This window comes from Brachyistius frenatus, unplaced genomic scaffold, assembly GCF_029030835.1.
Source record: "Brachyistius frenatus isolate BFR_SWC_R1_liver_20210118 unplaced genomic scaffold, ASM2903083v1 Contig_19, whole genome shotgun sequence".
Lineage (NCBI taxonomy): Eukaryota > Metazoa > Chordata > Actinopteri > Embiotocidae > Brachyistius > Brachyistius frenatus.
The window spans coordinates 2388224-2406159 of NW_027210618.1; the positions used below are offsets into that span (position 1 = coordinate 2388224).

Here is a 17936-nt window from a genome sequence, read left to right on the forward strand (position 1 = left end):
CTTGAGGGGTTGGCCTATGATATTTGAGCAGATTCCATTTTGATGGAGCAGTTTAGCATGGTACTACTCACATAAGTCAAGAACAGCAGAAGAATTTATCTCCTCACCCCAAAAGACCAAAGCTGACAAAGAAGATAAATTATTTGCTTTGTCCGCATGTAGACAATGTCACTATGGTCATTCCAGGATAACAGATAATCTATCATTACACCCAAATATTTATATGATAAGACCTGCTTGATTTTTACATTGTGGATATCAATAGGAACTTTATGAGACTCAGATGGTAAACAAAGTACAATTTGTTTCCACTATATTGATCTCAAGAGCATTATAATCTGTCCATGTGGTGCAGCTCATGGCTGTCTGAGTTACTTCAAAGAGTTATTAAGACTGCGTCATCAGAGTACTTTCATATGTCTTGATTTGGTGTATTTTTGGTGCAATTGGTGGTATAAAAAGAAAGAAAATGGCTAGACTCACGCAGCACAACATTTGTCATGATTGCAGATGAAAGGGTTTTGTTTGCCTTTACAATCTGAACTCTCTCAGTGAGAAAAGACCAATATATCAAATTCATTTCCCACCGGACTGTTTTAGACACCAACGTGTCTGCCAGAATTGTCTTAAAGGCTGATGAGAAGTCTAGAAAGGCAGCTCTTGCATGGGTATTGGGATTTTCTAAATGTTTAAAAATGATGTGAACCGCAGTGGCAACAGCGTCTTTAGTACCAAAAATTCCAGGTTCCTCTACAGGTACTCTACCGTACAGGTAAAAGGGACAATGGCTAAAAACTGTCTCACCCCCTGCCATGACAGAAGCATTGAAACACCAAACATACATTACAACAGGTCACATATAACTGAGTGAAATGCCACTTTCCACCTGACCTGGATCCTATGTGCACTCAGTGTAGTAGTCAACCACGACAACATTCACACCCTAGTTATCCTTCCTGCAGAGCAGAATGTGCTGGTCTCAACAGTGACTACTATTTCTTAGGCAAAGCCTGAGAGCATTCATAAAAGTCTAAATGTCAAGCCGAGCTTGTGCAAAATCACTCCTGGCATAGTGAGACTACAAGCTGGTCTCTTTATGAACGTGGGTAAAGACAAACCGACCTGTCATACATGTCATACAACACAGTAAGAGGAAGGCTGGCGTCAGTCAGCAGCAGCTCACCGGATGTCACTCACAGGTCATTGGAAACATTCATGTTGTTTAAGGTAATGTCCCCTGCCTGCCTCTCTAACACGCAGAAAATTCAGAGACTCAGGTATATTGTCAGAATACAAGATTTTTGCTGCCCTTCTAAAGCTATTTTTGAACCTTTTTACAGCATAAAATGTAGTTTTCCTTTAGTAAATGCAGGAAAAAACTGCAAAAACTTTCCTCAATTCAAAGTAATCATTTCAATTGAGGCAAAAAAAAAATCTGTGATGATAGCTATATTAGTGGGTCTGCTGCAACAGCCAAGCTGTAGCATGAGGGGCACAGTTGTTGTCAATTGGAGCTTTGTCAGAAACCCAAATAAAATAGGATCGTCTCTCTCCTCATGGTTTCATGTGGTCAATTTGTATTTTTCAGGAGCTCATCACCACCCTCTACATTGGCTTCCTGGGACTGATCTTTTCCTCCTACTTTGTCTACTTGGCGGAGAAGGATGCTGTAGATGAGGAGGGCAAGACGGACTTCTCCAGCTACGCTGATGCCCTGTGGTGGGGCGTGGTAAGACAGCTAAACCAGAACACATAAATACTTTATTTATAAGAAAGTCCCACACTTCTCTGTGTTTTCTCAATGCTGTTTTATTGCAATGCATATTTTACAGGGATCCTTGAATGCCACTTGAACTTTCAAACCTAGCTGACATACTTGAAAGGCTACATCACACTTACATCAAAAAACATTCTTCTCTCTAAAGAGCTGTGACAAATTAATGTTCACAATGCACTCTCAAATCTAAACTTGAAAATGGAGATGGGTGGCCACCCTGGTTCCACCACTTGTGAAACTCCTTGTGTTTTTACTCTGTGCATGCATGTGTTGCTGCAGCACTTGACAGGCAGGTGTGTTGATGCTTTTCGTGCGTTGAGCTGGTTTTGCGCATTTCCCTCTGTGCGGCGGCTCCGGTTTCCCAGCAGTTAATTAAACATTTGAATTGAAAGCGCAGAGTAATGAGAAACCTATGGCAGCCTTGTGCAGGGGATCAGCGCGCCACAAAGAGACGGTAATAAAGCATTCACCTCTGCGATCTTTGGCTCAAAGAACTTTTAGAGCACCAACATAAAGTGTCAGTTCCCTTAATTAAAACTTTAATTGTGGGATTACTACCTTTATGTAACAAGGGTTAGAGGGGTCACGTTGCTCCTCACTGCTCTATGGAAGCTCTTATTTGTGTTGCTCTGCTCACAATGCAGAGAAAACAATCACACTTAGGGATTTCCACCTTTTCTTTTGTTTTTCTGAGAGTGTAAACTTGAGAGTCATGATATGCCTTCACAGTTGAGGTTTATGAAATGCGATTGCGCTGATTGGAGTGTGCTAAACTCTCCCACAGTGTGTTCTTTCTCTTGCCACCGTTTCCACATTCGGATTTGCAGGTGCTCGGCAGGCTGGAGGACGAAGCCAATGCCATGATTCATATCCCCCTTTCTCTCTCTCTCCCTCCCTCATCTTCCCTGCTCCCTTTGTCTTTTTCCAGTTGCTGATTGTTGGGTAATGGCTTTCCTTATCCTAATCTCATTCAGGAAAAATAAGAGAAAAAAAGATAACGAGTGGTGCTAAATTTAGAATTTTGCTACCATTTAAATTGCACATATACAGTATATATGACATGCAGGTCATCATTTAGGTAATATATACAGACCTATATATATATATACATATATATATATATAAATGCATATTCAAAGATGAGGTCTGTGACCTTTGTGTAGACATGAAGAAGTTTTTGCACCACACTCTGCAGTCTGAATGAGAGGGGTGTTTTGAAGTAGACCATTCTACTCTGATGGTCAGGAGGACATTGTTTAGTCATCGGATTTGTGGATGAGGGATTAAATCCCCCACCACTCCGCCCACCCCCAGCACACACACACACACACACACACACCCAGCTTTCCCGCCTCTCGTCCTTCTTCTTTCTTTTTTTTTACACTCAAAGCTTTTTAAAGTGTCTCACCTTACATCAGCCGCTTTGTGTTAGCGCACAGCAGCGGCTCATGCAGCGATACCCCATAGACGCCCACAGTGAGCCAAGTGTGCTCTGAATGTGTCAGAATTGGCTCGGCTTTCAGAGTGGGTGTACATGCAAATGCAAGAGGTATTTGTTTTCCCTCCTCAACCCAGCAAATTCCTACACTCACTGAAGGATTAGTGGTTGGGAATCTTATTCCCTTTGAGGAGCGAGAGCCTCAAATGCCCCAGCAGTTGCTGACGGTTGTGGAGCAAATCCAGAACGGCTGATGAACTTTGTCTTTATTGTCTTGCTCCCCTTATAGACTGCTGTGATAGCTGGGAGAGCTCTGCATTGACTAACATTTTCATTACAGTAGCAGTTCATTAAAAATGAGAGGGAATTAGAAATCTCTCTGAATGAAGTTTTATTCAACATGAAATTGTAATGTAAATGGTAATTATTTACATTAATAATACATGCGCATCTATAAGGTTAAACTGGGGTAAAAGAGTTTCCCTTTACGCGGCTCACCTTGTCAATTATTCGTTTACCACTGATGAGCACTTTTGTTTGCAGTCAGACTAAAGGACAAAGCACTAATATGATCAGAAACCTAAAAATCAGACACCCTGTGGTTCACTCTCAGGTCAGCTTTGATTTAGTTAAATTCACACTCAGCCTTACATATCCTGATCTTTTTTGCATCGGTAAAGGATTTTCTTTTTATTGAGTTGACATATGTCTGTCTATAGTGTGCTTAAGATATTTATTTGAGAGGAACTTCATCCACTCTCTGTTTCTAGGTGACGGTCACCACAATCGGCTATGGAGACAAAATTCCTCAAACATGGATTGGCAAGGCCATCGCCTCCTGCTTCAGTGTCTTCGCCATCTCCTTCTTTGCTCTACCTGCTGTAAATACAATTCTAATCTAAAGCATATTAAATTCATCATCAGTAAGGAAAGACTTTCTTTGATAAACTTTGTCAAATCTATTTAGCCCTCACAACTTTTTTGGGTCTTGCTTTTAATTTTCATTTAGGCATTGCTTTCTCTATTAGACTATCTCTATCCTTTTTTGGCATTACTATGCCAACGTATTGATAAATAAAAAAAAAAAAAAAAAAAATATGATTTTTGTGAGATTCTGCTTTAATCATCTCTACACAATATATTAAAAATGTACTGTCCTCCATCAGGGGATCCTGGGTTCAGGGTTTGCCCTGAAAGTCCAACAGAAGCAGCGACAGAAGCACTTCAACAGACAGATCCCTGCTGCAGCTTGTCTTATTCAGGTGAACTTTAGTTAAAATGCAACCTACTTTTTTAAATCCCTTTTGAAACTTTTTTTTTTCTTTACAGTTCCTTTTTTAACATAATATTTGTACACTCTACAGCAAAAAAACAATGCAAAGGCTCCATGACTAAGACGATATTAATTAATGTCAGTGCATGGACACAAGCTTTGTACAATACAAGGTGTACATTAAAAACAGGTCAGACACGTGAATGATTTAACAGTAGACTAATGTCCTCTATACCTCAGTTTGATACCGAATTGTTACACCTGTTACACAATGACAACCTAAATGTAAATATATCCCTTTCTAAGTCTAAAAACTATGTAGTTGGAAAATAAAGAAATATTTAGGCATAGAAAGCATTAGAAAAACCTGTAAATATATATGTTTTCTGATATCAGATGACTGACTCTCGTATAAGCAAGTGAATAGTTTTAAATTCCTATTCCAAGTGATAGAAATGTTTCATTGACCAACACTTCTGCTGTTTGTTACAACCTCTGTTTCTCAGACACTTTGGAGATGCTACGCGGCGGAGAAACCAAACGGCTGTGCTGCTACATGGAAAATGTATGTCCTGACTCCAGAGGCTATTGCCGCAAGGGAATCTGACAACAGCAGCCCTAACATCCGGAAACTGAACACATCGGTAAACATCCAGTTTAACTTCAGTGCATGTAGTATGTAAACTTCATCATAAGACCATGTATTTGCTCCTTTCTGGTTAGCAGATATGTGTCTATTAAAGGACCATAGACACGTCGTATTTCTCATAAATGAGAAAAACATTTTAGCAATCATTTGAGAGTCTTTGCACCTGAGGTGATGAACATCAACAACTCCCCTTGTGAGGAGTGTTGTAGGAAAACAGCCGGTTGGTGAATTTGCATACATGTGGCCCACTCCCTTTTGTCCCCTTGTACAGTTCACCTTTCTTAACAATATTAGCTATATTGCACTGAGGCCATACAGAATCAACGGACAAGTGAGGTTCCCACAAACATAAACACACAATGCAAACAAAACACAAATACACACACACACACACACACACACACACACACACACACACACACACACACACACACACACACACACACACACACACACACACACACACACACACACACACACACACACACACACACACAGCAGCCCCTCCTCCCCCCAAGGCCTGACTCCACCAGGATGACTCGAGGCCTTTGTCTCTGCCGGACAAAGACTCAGTCAGTTGAGATGATGTCACCACCGCCTTTCTCATGGGAGTAAACCTTTGTCTAGCAGAACAACAACAAAAAAATCTTTGTGTAGCATTGAACCCACATGTATTTGGGAGAATGGAGGCTGCTTCCGCTCTTTTCTGTTTCAGCATGTGACTTTCTCCTCTGTCCTTCCTCCCTCTTCCCCTTTTTCTGTCTTTCAAGATTCCTCTCCGGTTTCTTCTCCGTTTTCCTGACTTTAATTTACTCTTTTTTTTTTCTCTCTGCTTTTTCTGTCTCCCCTCTGTATTTTCCTCTGCCTTTTTCTGCCATCTTTCTCATATTTCGGACTAATTTCTCCCTCTCCTTTTCACATCTAACTCCATCCTTCTTTATATTTCTATTTCCTAACTTCAGTTTTTATGACATTTTCTTCTTGCCCTTCCATCTCTATTCTCTCTCTCTTCAATCTTTTTTCTTCTCTTTTAGTCTTTCAACACCCACCACCGCCTCTGCTGTCTCACCCTCTCCTAATGACTCATTCAAACATTCGGTATTTGGATTGAACTGCTGGCCACTTGTCAAATGCCAAAGTCTGATCCACTGAGTCCAAATAATGGAGTTTCTATAAAGGCCACATCCATGACGTTGGTGTGGGTCAGTTGGTCTGAGGACTGGACTGGAGGCACCATTTAGGTTCTCACAAACTCATTGACTCACATTACGCATAGCTGTGATCTCACTCAAAGAAACTGAGATTAAACAGGTGCTACTTATGTCACCAGCGCCCGAGCGCAGAATTTGGTGAGATTAAAACAACAGTGTGAACTACATAGGTACTAAAAGAAAATAATGTGTTTTGGCTTTTTAACACTTGGCTGCGACGGCTGGATGGGTTCACTCGTTTTTCATAGAATACGAGTACGTTTGCGGGCTACGCTACGCTTGTTAAATTGAGTGTGAATAATTTCCAGTAAGGCTGATTGTGATCCTTTCTTCTAATATACAGTGTCAGAAGTGAGCCAGCCGTACAGCGGCACAAACAAGTTAATAACTATCAGTTTCATTAAAGATGTTCTCACCAACAACATGTATTAGCAAAACAAAGTGAAGAGAGGACTGCGAGGATAAAAAAAAAAAAAAAAAACATGTCACAGATCTTCCATACTAATATACCTGTTTTCACCTAGATTTGTTAAAGTGTAGGGAAATATGTGAATTAATAAAACTGTGCTTGAGCCACAATTGTGAGAAAAGCTTTCTGATGAACAGCTGGTGACTGGGATCTTCGGGCCAGGCAGAGACTGAATACCCTTGTTGGGCTTGAACATCTAGTCAGAGCACCTGTTTTTGGTTGTTGTGCTGGGAGTAGGGTTAAGGTTAGGGCTAGGATTATAGTTAGGGATCAGCTGACTTACAGTGAAACAGCCAAACACAGCAGAGTAAAGTTTAGAGGATATGCAGGCGCAGCAAGAGCATTCAGGCTCTCCCTGAAGTGAAAGTCTTAATAGCAGACAGAGGTTTGGGGGGCTGATATATCTCTCCACAAACTGGGAATATGTGTGTGTAATGTCACCAGCCTAGTTGGTAAAAGTAAAACAGTGCCAGCTAAATATAGTTTGGCTAATGTCTACGCTTGTCTCTAAAACCAAACTCTTTCCACTCTGTAGGAGTTCTCTGCGGTGAATAAAAGTATCATTTCTAAGTGACTGTATGTTGTTGAGATTAATTCTTTGCTCGTTGTTTGTTTCCTCGTGACAAACAGCTGAATGCTCAGAATAATAAGAGAGCCATGTTCAAAACCTCTATGGTGAAGATGGCGTGTGACTATGGTGAATACATCCAATAGGAATGAAGAGTGTGCCGTTTTCTGACTTCACACTTTTGTTTTGTAGTGATCTTGTAGTTCTAGTTGCTTCATTAACCTAGTACATACTCTAGCGTGTGGTGTGCAGCTGAATGTGAAGTGACTTGAACGAGATTCAGAATCTTTAAGTCTGAAGTAAAAAAACAACAACATAAAAAAAAAGGATGGATTGCTTCCTCCAGGCCCGGAATGGGTTCATGAGCCTCCTGCTCTTGTTCACAAGGGAAGGTATAATTGATCATTAGATTGATGGGTTGATCAGAGCAGTATCTGCAGTAATGCAGACGTTGGTAAGCTATAAAGAGCAAAAGCATGAAGAATAATCTCCCTTTTTACAATTACATCATCTCATGTATGTTAGAACAGTTTGTCCCGCTTTGTTGTTTTACATTTTTTTCCCGTTGCTATATTTGAGGAACTAATTTATGCAAATTAGAATGTCCATCACTTTCCCATCATGAAAGTCCCCACCCACTTCTAGCTCATTAACTGGCTTGATTGTTTCTCTGTCTGTCAGAAAAAGTTGACCAAGAGGAGGCTGAAGCCCAGAGGGAATGATTCGATGGGCGTGACCTCAGAGAGAGCCGTGTCGATCCCCCAGATCACTTATGATCACATCGATGACTCAGAGGAGAAGAAAGATGTCTCGTTTTTCCTTGAAGAGCCAAGGGAGAGTGGTGAAGGTAATAAACTGGAGGAACCACTCCTCTCATGCTACTGTAATGTACACTGACAGTTATAAATGCATATCAAACAGAAATCAAGGTTATTGTTTAGTGCGAGCTCCACTTACTCAAGCACGTTCATCAAAGTAAGCCAGCTAACCTCTTCCAACAAATCAGTCCCAGACTAGTCAACGAGCCAACATCACACATGAAAGCACCGACTCCTGTTTTACTACTGCTACATCAAACTGACTTCTTTCTGGATCTCTTGACATCACATTTTTTATTTAAAACTCGACACCTCAGAGTGACGCGTTCTGTGAAGGTGTTTTAGAAGAAGGCGTCTCTGAATATGTCGTGAAGCTTTCTTTGGTGTTTTAACCCAGCTGGAAACAAAGTCAGTGTCATGTAGAGGACATTTGACAAAGTGAATAACCACAGTAAATAACCTCTTTTTTGGTTCCTCTTAACGCCATTTTTATTTCATGAAATAATGTGTGTTGAGGGCAGTGAAGTGAAGTCATGCTGCCTCAAAGACCTCGGGGTGTGTTTTTGTGTTCGGGACATTAAAGTGGCCAAAATATCTCCATCATCAAATTTTTGTATTGCACTTACTTTAGAAATATTAACTTTTGTGTTTTCAAGCCTTTGACATCCTTGCTTTTAAACCTGTGACAATAACTGTAAAATAAGCTTAACATCTAATAAGTTATGTTTTGTACTAGCTGCTGCATGGCAATAGATTGTATGAACTCAACCATCTCATTTATTTATTCTTTGTGGAGCCGGAGTATTAACAAGACATGGCACATATGTGATCGGGCAATGACAGAAGGTAGTGATCATGTTTAAAAATCTATCATCATCATATTATCAGTGTTGTTCTAACTTAAAGTATGGTAATTACAGAATAGACAACCACATTGAGAGTGGTTTTTAGAGCCAGTCTCTTGCAAATTGCCCCCTCAGTTCATGCAAACAGTGGAGACCTTTACACATTATGGAAGGAGTAGTTATGTACTGGTTTCTCATTTTCACACCGTAAACAGAGGCCCTGTCCTGATCCCCTTAGAGCCAAGATGGGTGCCAGGTGTCTCCACTAAGCCACATGGAAGCCATTACAGTCTCAGTGGTGATTAGAGGTCATGGTTACAAGCTCTTTACTGCTTCACTTGTCCCTCTCGCTGGCCACAGACACTCACACTGGTCCTATATGGAAAAAAAAAAAAAACTTCAAAATTCCAGCTTGTCAAAGTTACAAGTGGGAATTTCTTGTAATGCCAGTTGCAGTGTACTAACGCTGCAGTCATTCCCAAGCCAAGATATGTTCATGAAGTTCTTAGTCTGTTAAATTCAACCAAAGTGTTGATTTTAGATCATCCAGTATCCATATAATTAACTATATGACCTGGAGTTGTGCCCAGTTTATGCCAGCACTGGTACATAACAGTAGACACTATGATTTTGAATGCAAATCTAAAAACACAAAATATATGATGGATGTTGGTTAAGGGGGTGGTGGTTTAGCTTCCTGTGTTAAAAGCCAACCCCACCAAATGAACTGACCCAGACTCGAGGTTAATAAACGCACTTTATGAGTTTTTCCCGTCAAAGCGTGCCATCATAAAAGGAGCTGGAGCAACATAAACTTGACATACAGGCAGAGCATCACTCCAAGAAGAACCACTTATAAGGGGAAAAAGTTGATCCGTTTTCTGCTTAATTGGGTGGATCTCAGATAATGAAAGAGAACATATGAATGTGGAAAAAGTAACATAATCAAAGTAGATGTTGAACCGGTTAGGTAGCACATTTTGTCCAGGATTCATCCACATAGTTACACATGTACAAGCAACATACAATCCAGTTGGAATTTTGCTTCGACTGTTTAATCAAGAAATAAACATAGATAAATACACACGCTGAGATTATCGGGTGGAAAAAGGAATTGGACAAGTTATGGATGACATAAAACTGAGTAAAGAAGCCAAAGTCTGCAGGCTGCTGTCACTAATTATGATGTCTGAGTTCAAACAGCATGAGACTGTATGATCTCTGCTTCAGATCCATCCATAAAACAGGCATCTGCAATGGCAACTGTCTCGGGCACCTCCTTTCTTTTTTTTTTTTTTTTTTACTTATTTTGTTAACCAGCCCTGTTTCAACTTGGTACTGAGCTCCTGGATTTCCTAAACATATGTTTACCACGTGATGAGAAAAATATCTTATCACTTCTTCAATAATTTTTACGAAGAAATATCACTGATCATTGACCCTCACTGATTCAGTTCAGATTCAAATGTATACAATTTTGTCACTGAAAACATGTTTTCTGTTACTTTATAGGATTTTGCAATGTTTTGCAATGTTGATCTATTGTTGCAATAAAAGAAATATTAAAAAAAAAACTATGCTTTTGTCCACACCTCTGCTTTTTTCAGGTGATGCTGCCTTGGACAATTGGAACTGGTTTTTTTAATTTTTTTTTATAGAGTTTATCTTGGTGGAGACTGTACTTGCACTCATACAAACGATTAGTATTGGCCATTAGTGATACTTCAAAATTACTGGTAAAATCATTTTTCATCTGTATCTGTCTTAAAATTCAACATCAAATCATTTTTATTCCGTTAAAGAAGAAAATAACTCGGCAACAACACTGCTACCATGAATCTGTTATTTCTGCTCAAGTTGTTTCAGTCTGATATTAACAATATTATCTGCCTTTCTTTGCAGGAATCCCCAGGATGTTCAGGCAAAAGGGTGAGTTCTTCTAAGTCATCCCACCTTCCATCAGCACTGAGGGGCACTAAATGAGATTACAGAGATTGATTTGCCATTTTTCCCAGAGATCTTAAGTCCCTAAAGAGCATTAGAAAATCTAGTCTCATGGTAGATCCCTCCTTATTTCAAGTCTTCATGCTATATTCTTCAATGCCAAAGTATTAACTTTTAAAAATCCCAGAGACGAGAGAAACTGTAGAGACTGTTTATGCCTGTTATTCTCTGTCACAACAACACAAACAAAAGTGGAGTATACAGTGTATGTGATTACTGCACTGTCTAACGAGAGCCCCCCCACCCCCTGCCCCATTTGTTAGGCACTTCTTTTTCTTCTATTAAAAACTGCCCTGTGTTAATCATTAGCCGGCCTGCCGATTTAATGTGGCTCAGACTGTATTTTAATTAGACTCACTGGCTGGCTGGGCCTTTGTCCTCAACCGGACCAAACCAGAGCCAAGCAGAGAGACGCAGACAACTGGTCCTGGGCTGACCTGGCCTGTTTTCTTTACTGGGTGCCCTGCCAACACCACGGGTGAGGAACAGGGCTGGCCTGGCTAGGAATGGACAGGGGCCCCGGGGACCGTGGGGACCCAGACTGGGACATTAAAGAGAGGTGTAGCGGGTGGAGGAGGGGGGGAGTATGGATTTGATAAGCTGCCATTGTGGAGCTCCAGTGGTTAGAAATAAACTGGTCATTGTTTGATGTCCGGCTTATCGCTCCACTTATCTGTCTGGCCCCGCCCACCTCCCTGTCTGTGAGAATCTGTCAATGGAGCGCCCTTCTCTATCTCTCTTTCGCTCCCTACTCCTATCTCGCCATCTTTTCTCTCTGCACTTTGAATTCTTTCTTTCTGTCTATTCTGCTCTTGGCTCATAATCTCTCAACTAAAAACATTTTCCCTGATGGGCCAGATAAACTAATAAAGCCTTATCCTGTTTGTGTAGCCAATAAGCCAGTTCATGTCTCCTTCAGTTAGCTGAAGTTGGGGCTGAGGTTGGCTCCGAATACTCTCTCTTCCTCTCTTTCCCTCACTTCCACTCCTTCTTCTCTCTCGGCCTCATGCTTCCACACTGGACAATAGTCAAACAAACTCGATGATGGAATACAAGCCAGGTTGAATGGCCTTTGCTTGAATTGGACTGGTCATTCTGTTCTTGGACACAGATTTGCCTCTCCATTCTTCATCACAATAGAGGCTCGGTGGTTTGGAGGAGAGACATGTCAAACTCTGCTGACAGTCTGACTGCAGGTCAAGACCTCGTTACACATGTTGTTCTTTGCTGTTGTTTTTAGCCGAGCCAGCAGCCAGCCAGCTGCACCGTTTCTGCTTATGTTGTTTCCTATGAAAATTGTTAAAAAAAAAAAAATGCCAGCCTCTAATAATTATTTTAATACAGATTGTTTTTTTTGTTTTTTTTTAAATTATTTTAGTTTTTTCATTCCACCCAATTACCACATACATTGTTTAATTTCTTCTCAGATATACAAATTTTGAAAGCTGAAGCACTTCTGCTGTATTGTTGGTTGAACTCTGTTGAACGCTTGATATAAAGTGTGTTTATTTCAACTGTTTTTTTCCTCTGTTCTTTTTCCTTCGTTCCTTTTCTTTTCTATTTCCCTGTTGGAATGATTTTTTGCACATCATCAGGCCCTCCTCATCATTCTTGGTCGTCTTTCGCGCTGAGCTGCCCTGGCTCTCCAGGTATCTTTCTGCTTCTCTTTGCCTGTGTCAGGCTACACCTCACATCATAATATTCAACTTCAAATAAGGAACTTTCAATCCTCTGTGATGTAGAATAGTTTTTACAGAAACAAAATTTTGTTGTTGGGAAGCAACTCATGATTATCTGTACGAGTTATTTTGCATTTTTTCACTCAGCACTATAAACCACAACTATCATAATTTTAAAATTGCCATCCAATCATCACCTTTAGAAACATTTCCTCAGCATAAATTAAGCTGATTTCAACTTGCATACAATTTGCCAGCTGGAAACATCATCTGTGATCTTTGTTCTTTGCAGTAAAGAGGGTCCACGATAACAGAACGTCTATTGACATCTCCCGGGCCAACAGCTTAACCGACGAGCTCGACTACATGAGTGAGGACATCCCCCTGCCTGTGGTGACTGACAAAACTCAGTAAGTGCCAGAAAGTTTCCTCTCTGCTCTTCCCATGAAGCCCCCATCTTCCTCCCATCCATCACCCAGCATTGACCTCCATTCTCCAATCCATATTATGCTGATTTCCCTACTGGTTGTGGTACCTAAAAGCCTTTTGTCAAACCAGAGAGGCCCTCTGGCTGCTCTCTAAATGAAGTTGTTTTGTTGAACTCTCTTGAGGGTTAAAGAGACTCTCAAGGGCCAAGGCCATATCAGGTACAGGGAGTTATAAAGGGGATTATCCCTTCAGTCTTGAGAGAAATGTCAAAGAAATCCCTCTCAATGGGTTGTAGAACATGTTATGGTACCGATGGCTTGTCACCACATGCCCTCGTAGGAACGAGAATTCGCTGTTGTTATTTGCTGTGGGAATTGTGAATGCATGTTGTTGGTCTTCTTTCTTCCTATTGACCCGGTCATTCATGTGAAATTTTTGCCTCCTGTGTTGCTGTCCTGTATCCGAGAGTGTTGACTACTGCAATGACTGCAACAAAGTAATGATTTATCCACTAACTCCCTCTGACGTTTCAGTAGTATCAAGACACTACTTCTACCATGTTTTCTTTTTACAACTTTAAATTACAGTAACTGCAAATGTTCACATAGAATCAAACCACAGACAGCATGTCAACACTTTTGTTTAACTTAAGCCCTGCATTGATTGTTAGACTGTGTTTCCCACCAGGATCGAGTCATGTGTGGCATCATTGGATCCAGATTAGGTGTTTATGTACCCATTACCAAGTCCCATAGGATGAAATGTAGAAGGTTACAGGCTTCAGTAGATTATGGGTTTTAAAAAGCTTGAGTGCCTCCCAGTAAATGTGGTTGTTTCCAGGGATGAACAGTAAATCTAGTCAGTCCATCGTATACATCTGTCCATCCACAGAGAGCTGCAACACCCTTCAGTGGCTGAGGTGACAGCTCATGTGCACTGTAGGCTTTGAGATGTTGTTAGTGTTGTGCTGTGACATGGTGACATGTCGTATTCCTAATTTGTATTGCATTTAGTCATTCATATGTGCTTGTGACATACTGTTGTGTGCAAGGCCTTTGGCACCCCAGCAGCAAATATTTGCATCTGAAATCTGCTGATTTTGATCAGAATCTGTTCTCTCCATTATGTGTGCAGTTTTTGTTTACTACTGGCTGACACTTAACCCCAAAGGTGAAATACATCTATCCTCATGTTTATCAGTTGGTCGATCTTCTTTTCATCAAATAGTGCTTCTCTCTTTCTTCTTCAATGACTGTTGCCAAAAAGATCCTCATCAGTCCACAGCTCTTGCTTTCAAAATGACTCTGACTTATCCAGATGCTGCTTTGCATATGCTAGCTGTTGACTTTTGTGCTGTCACAGGCAAGGGTCCCATCTGATGACCATTTGTGCATTAGTGTTGCACAGTGAAAAGATGCACCAACAGCTACATCTTACTGTAGTTCTTTTGCAGTGAAAGGGAAGTTTTGCTTCACTTTTCTGCCAACCAGACTTGTATGTTTTTTTCCATCTATTTTTTTCCAGTCTTTTGTCGACATCAGTTAGATTCATTTTCAGATCCTGTCAGTTATTTGTGGGAGCTCATGTCTGGTGGCTTTAAACACAAGGTTGGGAGAGTCCAAAAATTTATGATATTCTGCAGTTGTCATCAGCTGATGATTCTCGATGGCAGTTCTTGACCTGCTGTACAAATCAAAGTCAACAGAGTCAAGTTAATGAAGTTCTGCCACTTTACAAGTAGAAGGGTGGCTCCATTTTTGCACATGCTGCAATTACTACATACTTTTCCTTTAGTTAAATTCATAAAATAAAAAGTAATTGTATTAACATTTTTTAATAGGGCTCATTTTTAATGTCTTTTTTCTGCGAGGGTTGTATTTGTGGCTCCATTTCGTGACGGCTTACCTTGTACTGCAACATACTGTGATGGGATGCATTTTCAGTTTGACTGGACTGGATTTGATATGGCAGCTACAGTTTGGTCCTATCTAAAAGACGACAGCTGAGACACGATCTTTCTCTTATTTTAAGTTGAAGATACTTTTGTTACTTATTCTCAGTACGTACGTGTGTGGATGTTGATTTATTCCCACAGATGCGTGTTCATGGGTGTTATTCATAAGGATATGTAGTATTCTGGCCTAATAAGCATTCTTTTCCCTCTGCTGGCACTGCAAATCTACAGTCACCTCCGTCAATCACGTCTATCCCTGGTCTGCTGGCTTTTCAGTCTACATTCTCCATTCTGTGGCCTCTTGAAAACTAAAAGCTTGAGTGCACTTCTCTTCAGAGGAACACAATCATTATCATGGGAGGTAAAAAACCCTTGTACAACATCCACCAATTTGTAGTTTTAGTTAACCACATCTAAATACTAACACAACACTCCTTCACCTCAGAGACTAACCTCATCCCTTAATTCAAGTAAAACCATTAACAAAACTCACTCGTTTTGTTCAACTAGTACAACAAGAGTTATGAGCAGCAGAATGCTTCTTCTCTCTCTTGCAGTCTTTTAACCTGCCCGTTCGTGGCATTGGTCCAGGACTCTTTCTCCGCACAGCAATTGAATTCCACAAGGTACTGTACTGGCTTTCCCACTATTCTTCTTCTCTCTCTCATTTTCTTCACCTCTCCAACCTCTCTGATCTTATCTGCTGGTCAGAGGGACGCCATGGAAAATGTCAAATTTTGACAAGCATAGAAACCATAACTAGCCACTACCCAAGCTCTTAAAATTCGATATGGGAGCCACTCCTGGAAAGTGTGATTATAATATTTCTTATCAGCTTTTTTTTTTTAAAATTTAAATTTTTTTTTATGAATGAATGAAAAGACACGTATTGTTCTTTTTTGAATGAGTCCTTAATAAGAACTTAAAAAATATATATATATATATTCTTGAAGCTTTCTGCCCTTGCCAACAGTTATTCTTATTGTGGAGAACACATCCTTGTGTAAAGTGTACAAACTGCTTATACAACGTATTTCCATCAAGTGAAAGTAATATAATGTAGCTGATACCTGTGTTGATATTTTTAATAGTTCCAAAGTACCTAGTGTCAAAGACAAATCTTACGGTTGCATATGCCTGTGCTGTGCTGGTTATTATCAATTGATGTCTAGTTTAAGATACATAATTCAGGCTGTAATGATAGAATTGCTGCAGTTTGACATATGTGTTTATAGGTTATATATCCAGAACAGGTACCATTCTTATACTGTCCAAATGACAGACAATGAAAAAAATAAAACTTGTCTTGACTTGTAATTTATCCCTCGCTCTCGTAACAGTAGATGGCGCTACTCTGTTACAGTATGCAGGCAGCATACCAGTATAATATAGCATGAGCCAGACCTTTCCCTATCATTGGTCCTGTTTGTCATAACACCCCTAGTATTATTGTCATTATTGCAGTATGATTAGTGACTGCTGTTATGATTTGTTATAGCCAACGGTGAACTGTTATGTATGTCATGTTTTAAAGAATTTCACTCAGTTAATCATGGCTCAAGTATTTATTGTAATTTTTCTGCCAGTTGATAATTATTGTAATTAGAGGTATAAATCATTTGGACACAAACACCTCCTTTTTGTTCAAGATCATTTATGCATGCATCATCTCATGTACTGTATACATGCGCATGTTTTTAAAGTCTTTTTGTGTGTGTGTGTATGTGTCGGACAGTTTGTGTGTGCACGTGGGTGTGAAACCTCCGGGGCGTTAATGCCTGAGTGTGTGAGAGCAAGTCTTGGAGCTCCACAGACAGACGGTGTCTATTTGTATCCATTGCAGGGCTGCTGTGCCCATAATTCAGCTGCAACAGCCGAGCTGAGATTTGGGCCTTTTTGCTGGGCACTCCCAAAACAGCCGGTTTGTTTTGCCTCTGGTGTCACGCTACCAAGGACCGCACTGTCATTTGGCATCCTTATCTGGATTACTGCAGACAGCTTCCATATCCACCCAGACTGCCTGAGGCACACACTCCTTATCAGTTTTTTGTTAGTTTGTGTGCGGGCATATTCTCGAGTTCCCCCACACCTTGCAGCCTTAATATAAATTCGACATGAGCTGGCTCTTTGGTGTGTTTACTGCTTGGTCAAACAGCCTTTATTCTACATTTGTGCTATCTCTATCACTTTAATGTCCCTGTGACAGCGCTGGCTGGAACATTCCACTGTTTGTTTGGCTTTACTGAAGCAGATTAACCCCCAAAACGATTGTGTTTGTTCACATGTACGAGAGGCATCAATACAGCTGGCTGTGATGTCTCTGGGCTTCTGAAGAGGAAGTGGTGCAGGGCAGCGTCCGCACGCAACCGTGCCTTTTGCTCCTCTAAACCCAAACACACACAAGCACACTCTGTCCCCTCTGAGAAGATACATCTTTATTATTGCCTTGTTTGTTTGTTTAAAACCAGCTTATGGTTATTTGTTGAATTTTATGAAATATTTCAAATAGAAAACAAACTACGCACACGCGCACCCAACATACATAATACACTTGTTCCACAGTTGTCAACATAGTTCTTCCCTTTATATTGTAAACATTTCCTTCACTGTTTGTTTACCTACCCCTGTGCAAATGAGGCTTGATTTCAGTCCGATTCAGACAAACACTGATTTCCGTTGATTGTGTACATGCATCAGAATGTGTGAGAACCCGATGGCTTTGTGGTTGGATGGGATAAAGTCTGTGTGTTTGTGCTGTACTACACTTTGATGTACATTTCTGAGATTTAGTGGTTGACTGTTGAATGAAATCATAACAAACC

The 17936-nt window shown here is 40.5% G+C and overlaps 3 protein-coding genes across 3 annotated transcripts in view; 2 read left to right on the top strand and 1 right to left on the bottom strand.

Annotated features, from left to right (window-relative positions):
- adck2 (aarF domain containing kinase 2) overlaps positions 1-17936 on the bottom strand; it is a 284765-nt gene that overhangs the window by 125175 nt on the left and 141654 nt on the right. The gene's annotated exons all lie outside the window — the stretch shown is intronic.
- The window catches only part of LOC138619095 (transcriptional enhancer factor TEF-3), a 246969-nt gene that overhangs the window by 81122 nt on the left and 147911 nt on the right, over positions 1-17936 (top strand). The gene's annotated exons all lie outside the window — the stretch shown is intronic.
- Positions 1-17936, top strand: part of kcnq1.2 (potassium voltage-gated channel, KQT-like subfamily, member 1.2) — a 167552-nt gene that overhangs the window by 22001 nt on the left and 127615 nt on the right. Inside the window, exons 6-13 of the mRNA XM_069695311.1 lie at positions 1589-1729; positions 3986-4096; positions 4382-4477; positions 4995-5132; positions 8067-8232; positions 10951-10977; positions 12648-12701; positions 13024-13141. Coding sequence (XP_069551412.1) covers positions 1589-1729; positions 3986-4096; positions 4382-4477; positions 4995-5132; positions 8067-8232; positions 10951-10977; positions 12648-12701; positions 13024-13141 — 851 coding nt within the window. The remainder of the gene's footprint in view (positions 1-1588; positions 1730-3985; positions 4097-4381; positions 4478-4994; positions 5133-8066; positions 8233-10950; positions 10978-12647; positions 12702-13023; positions 13142-17936) is intronic.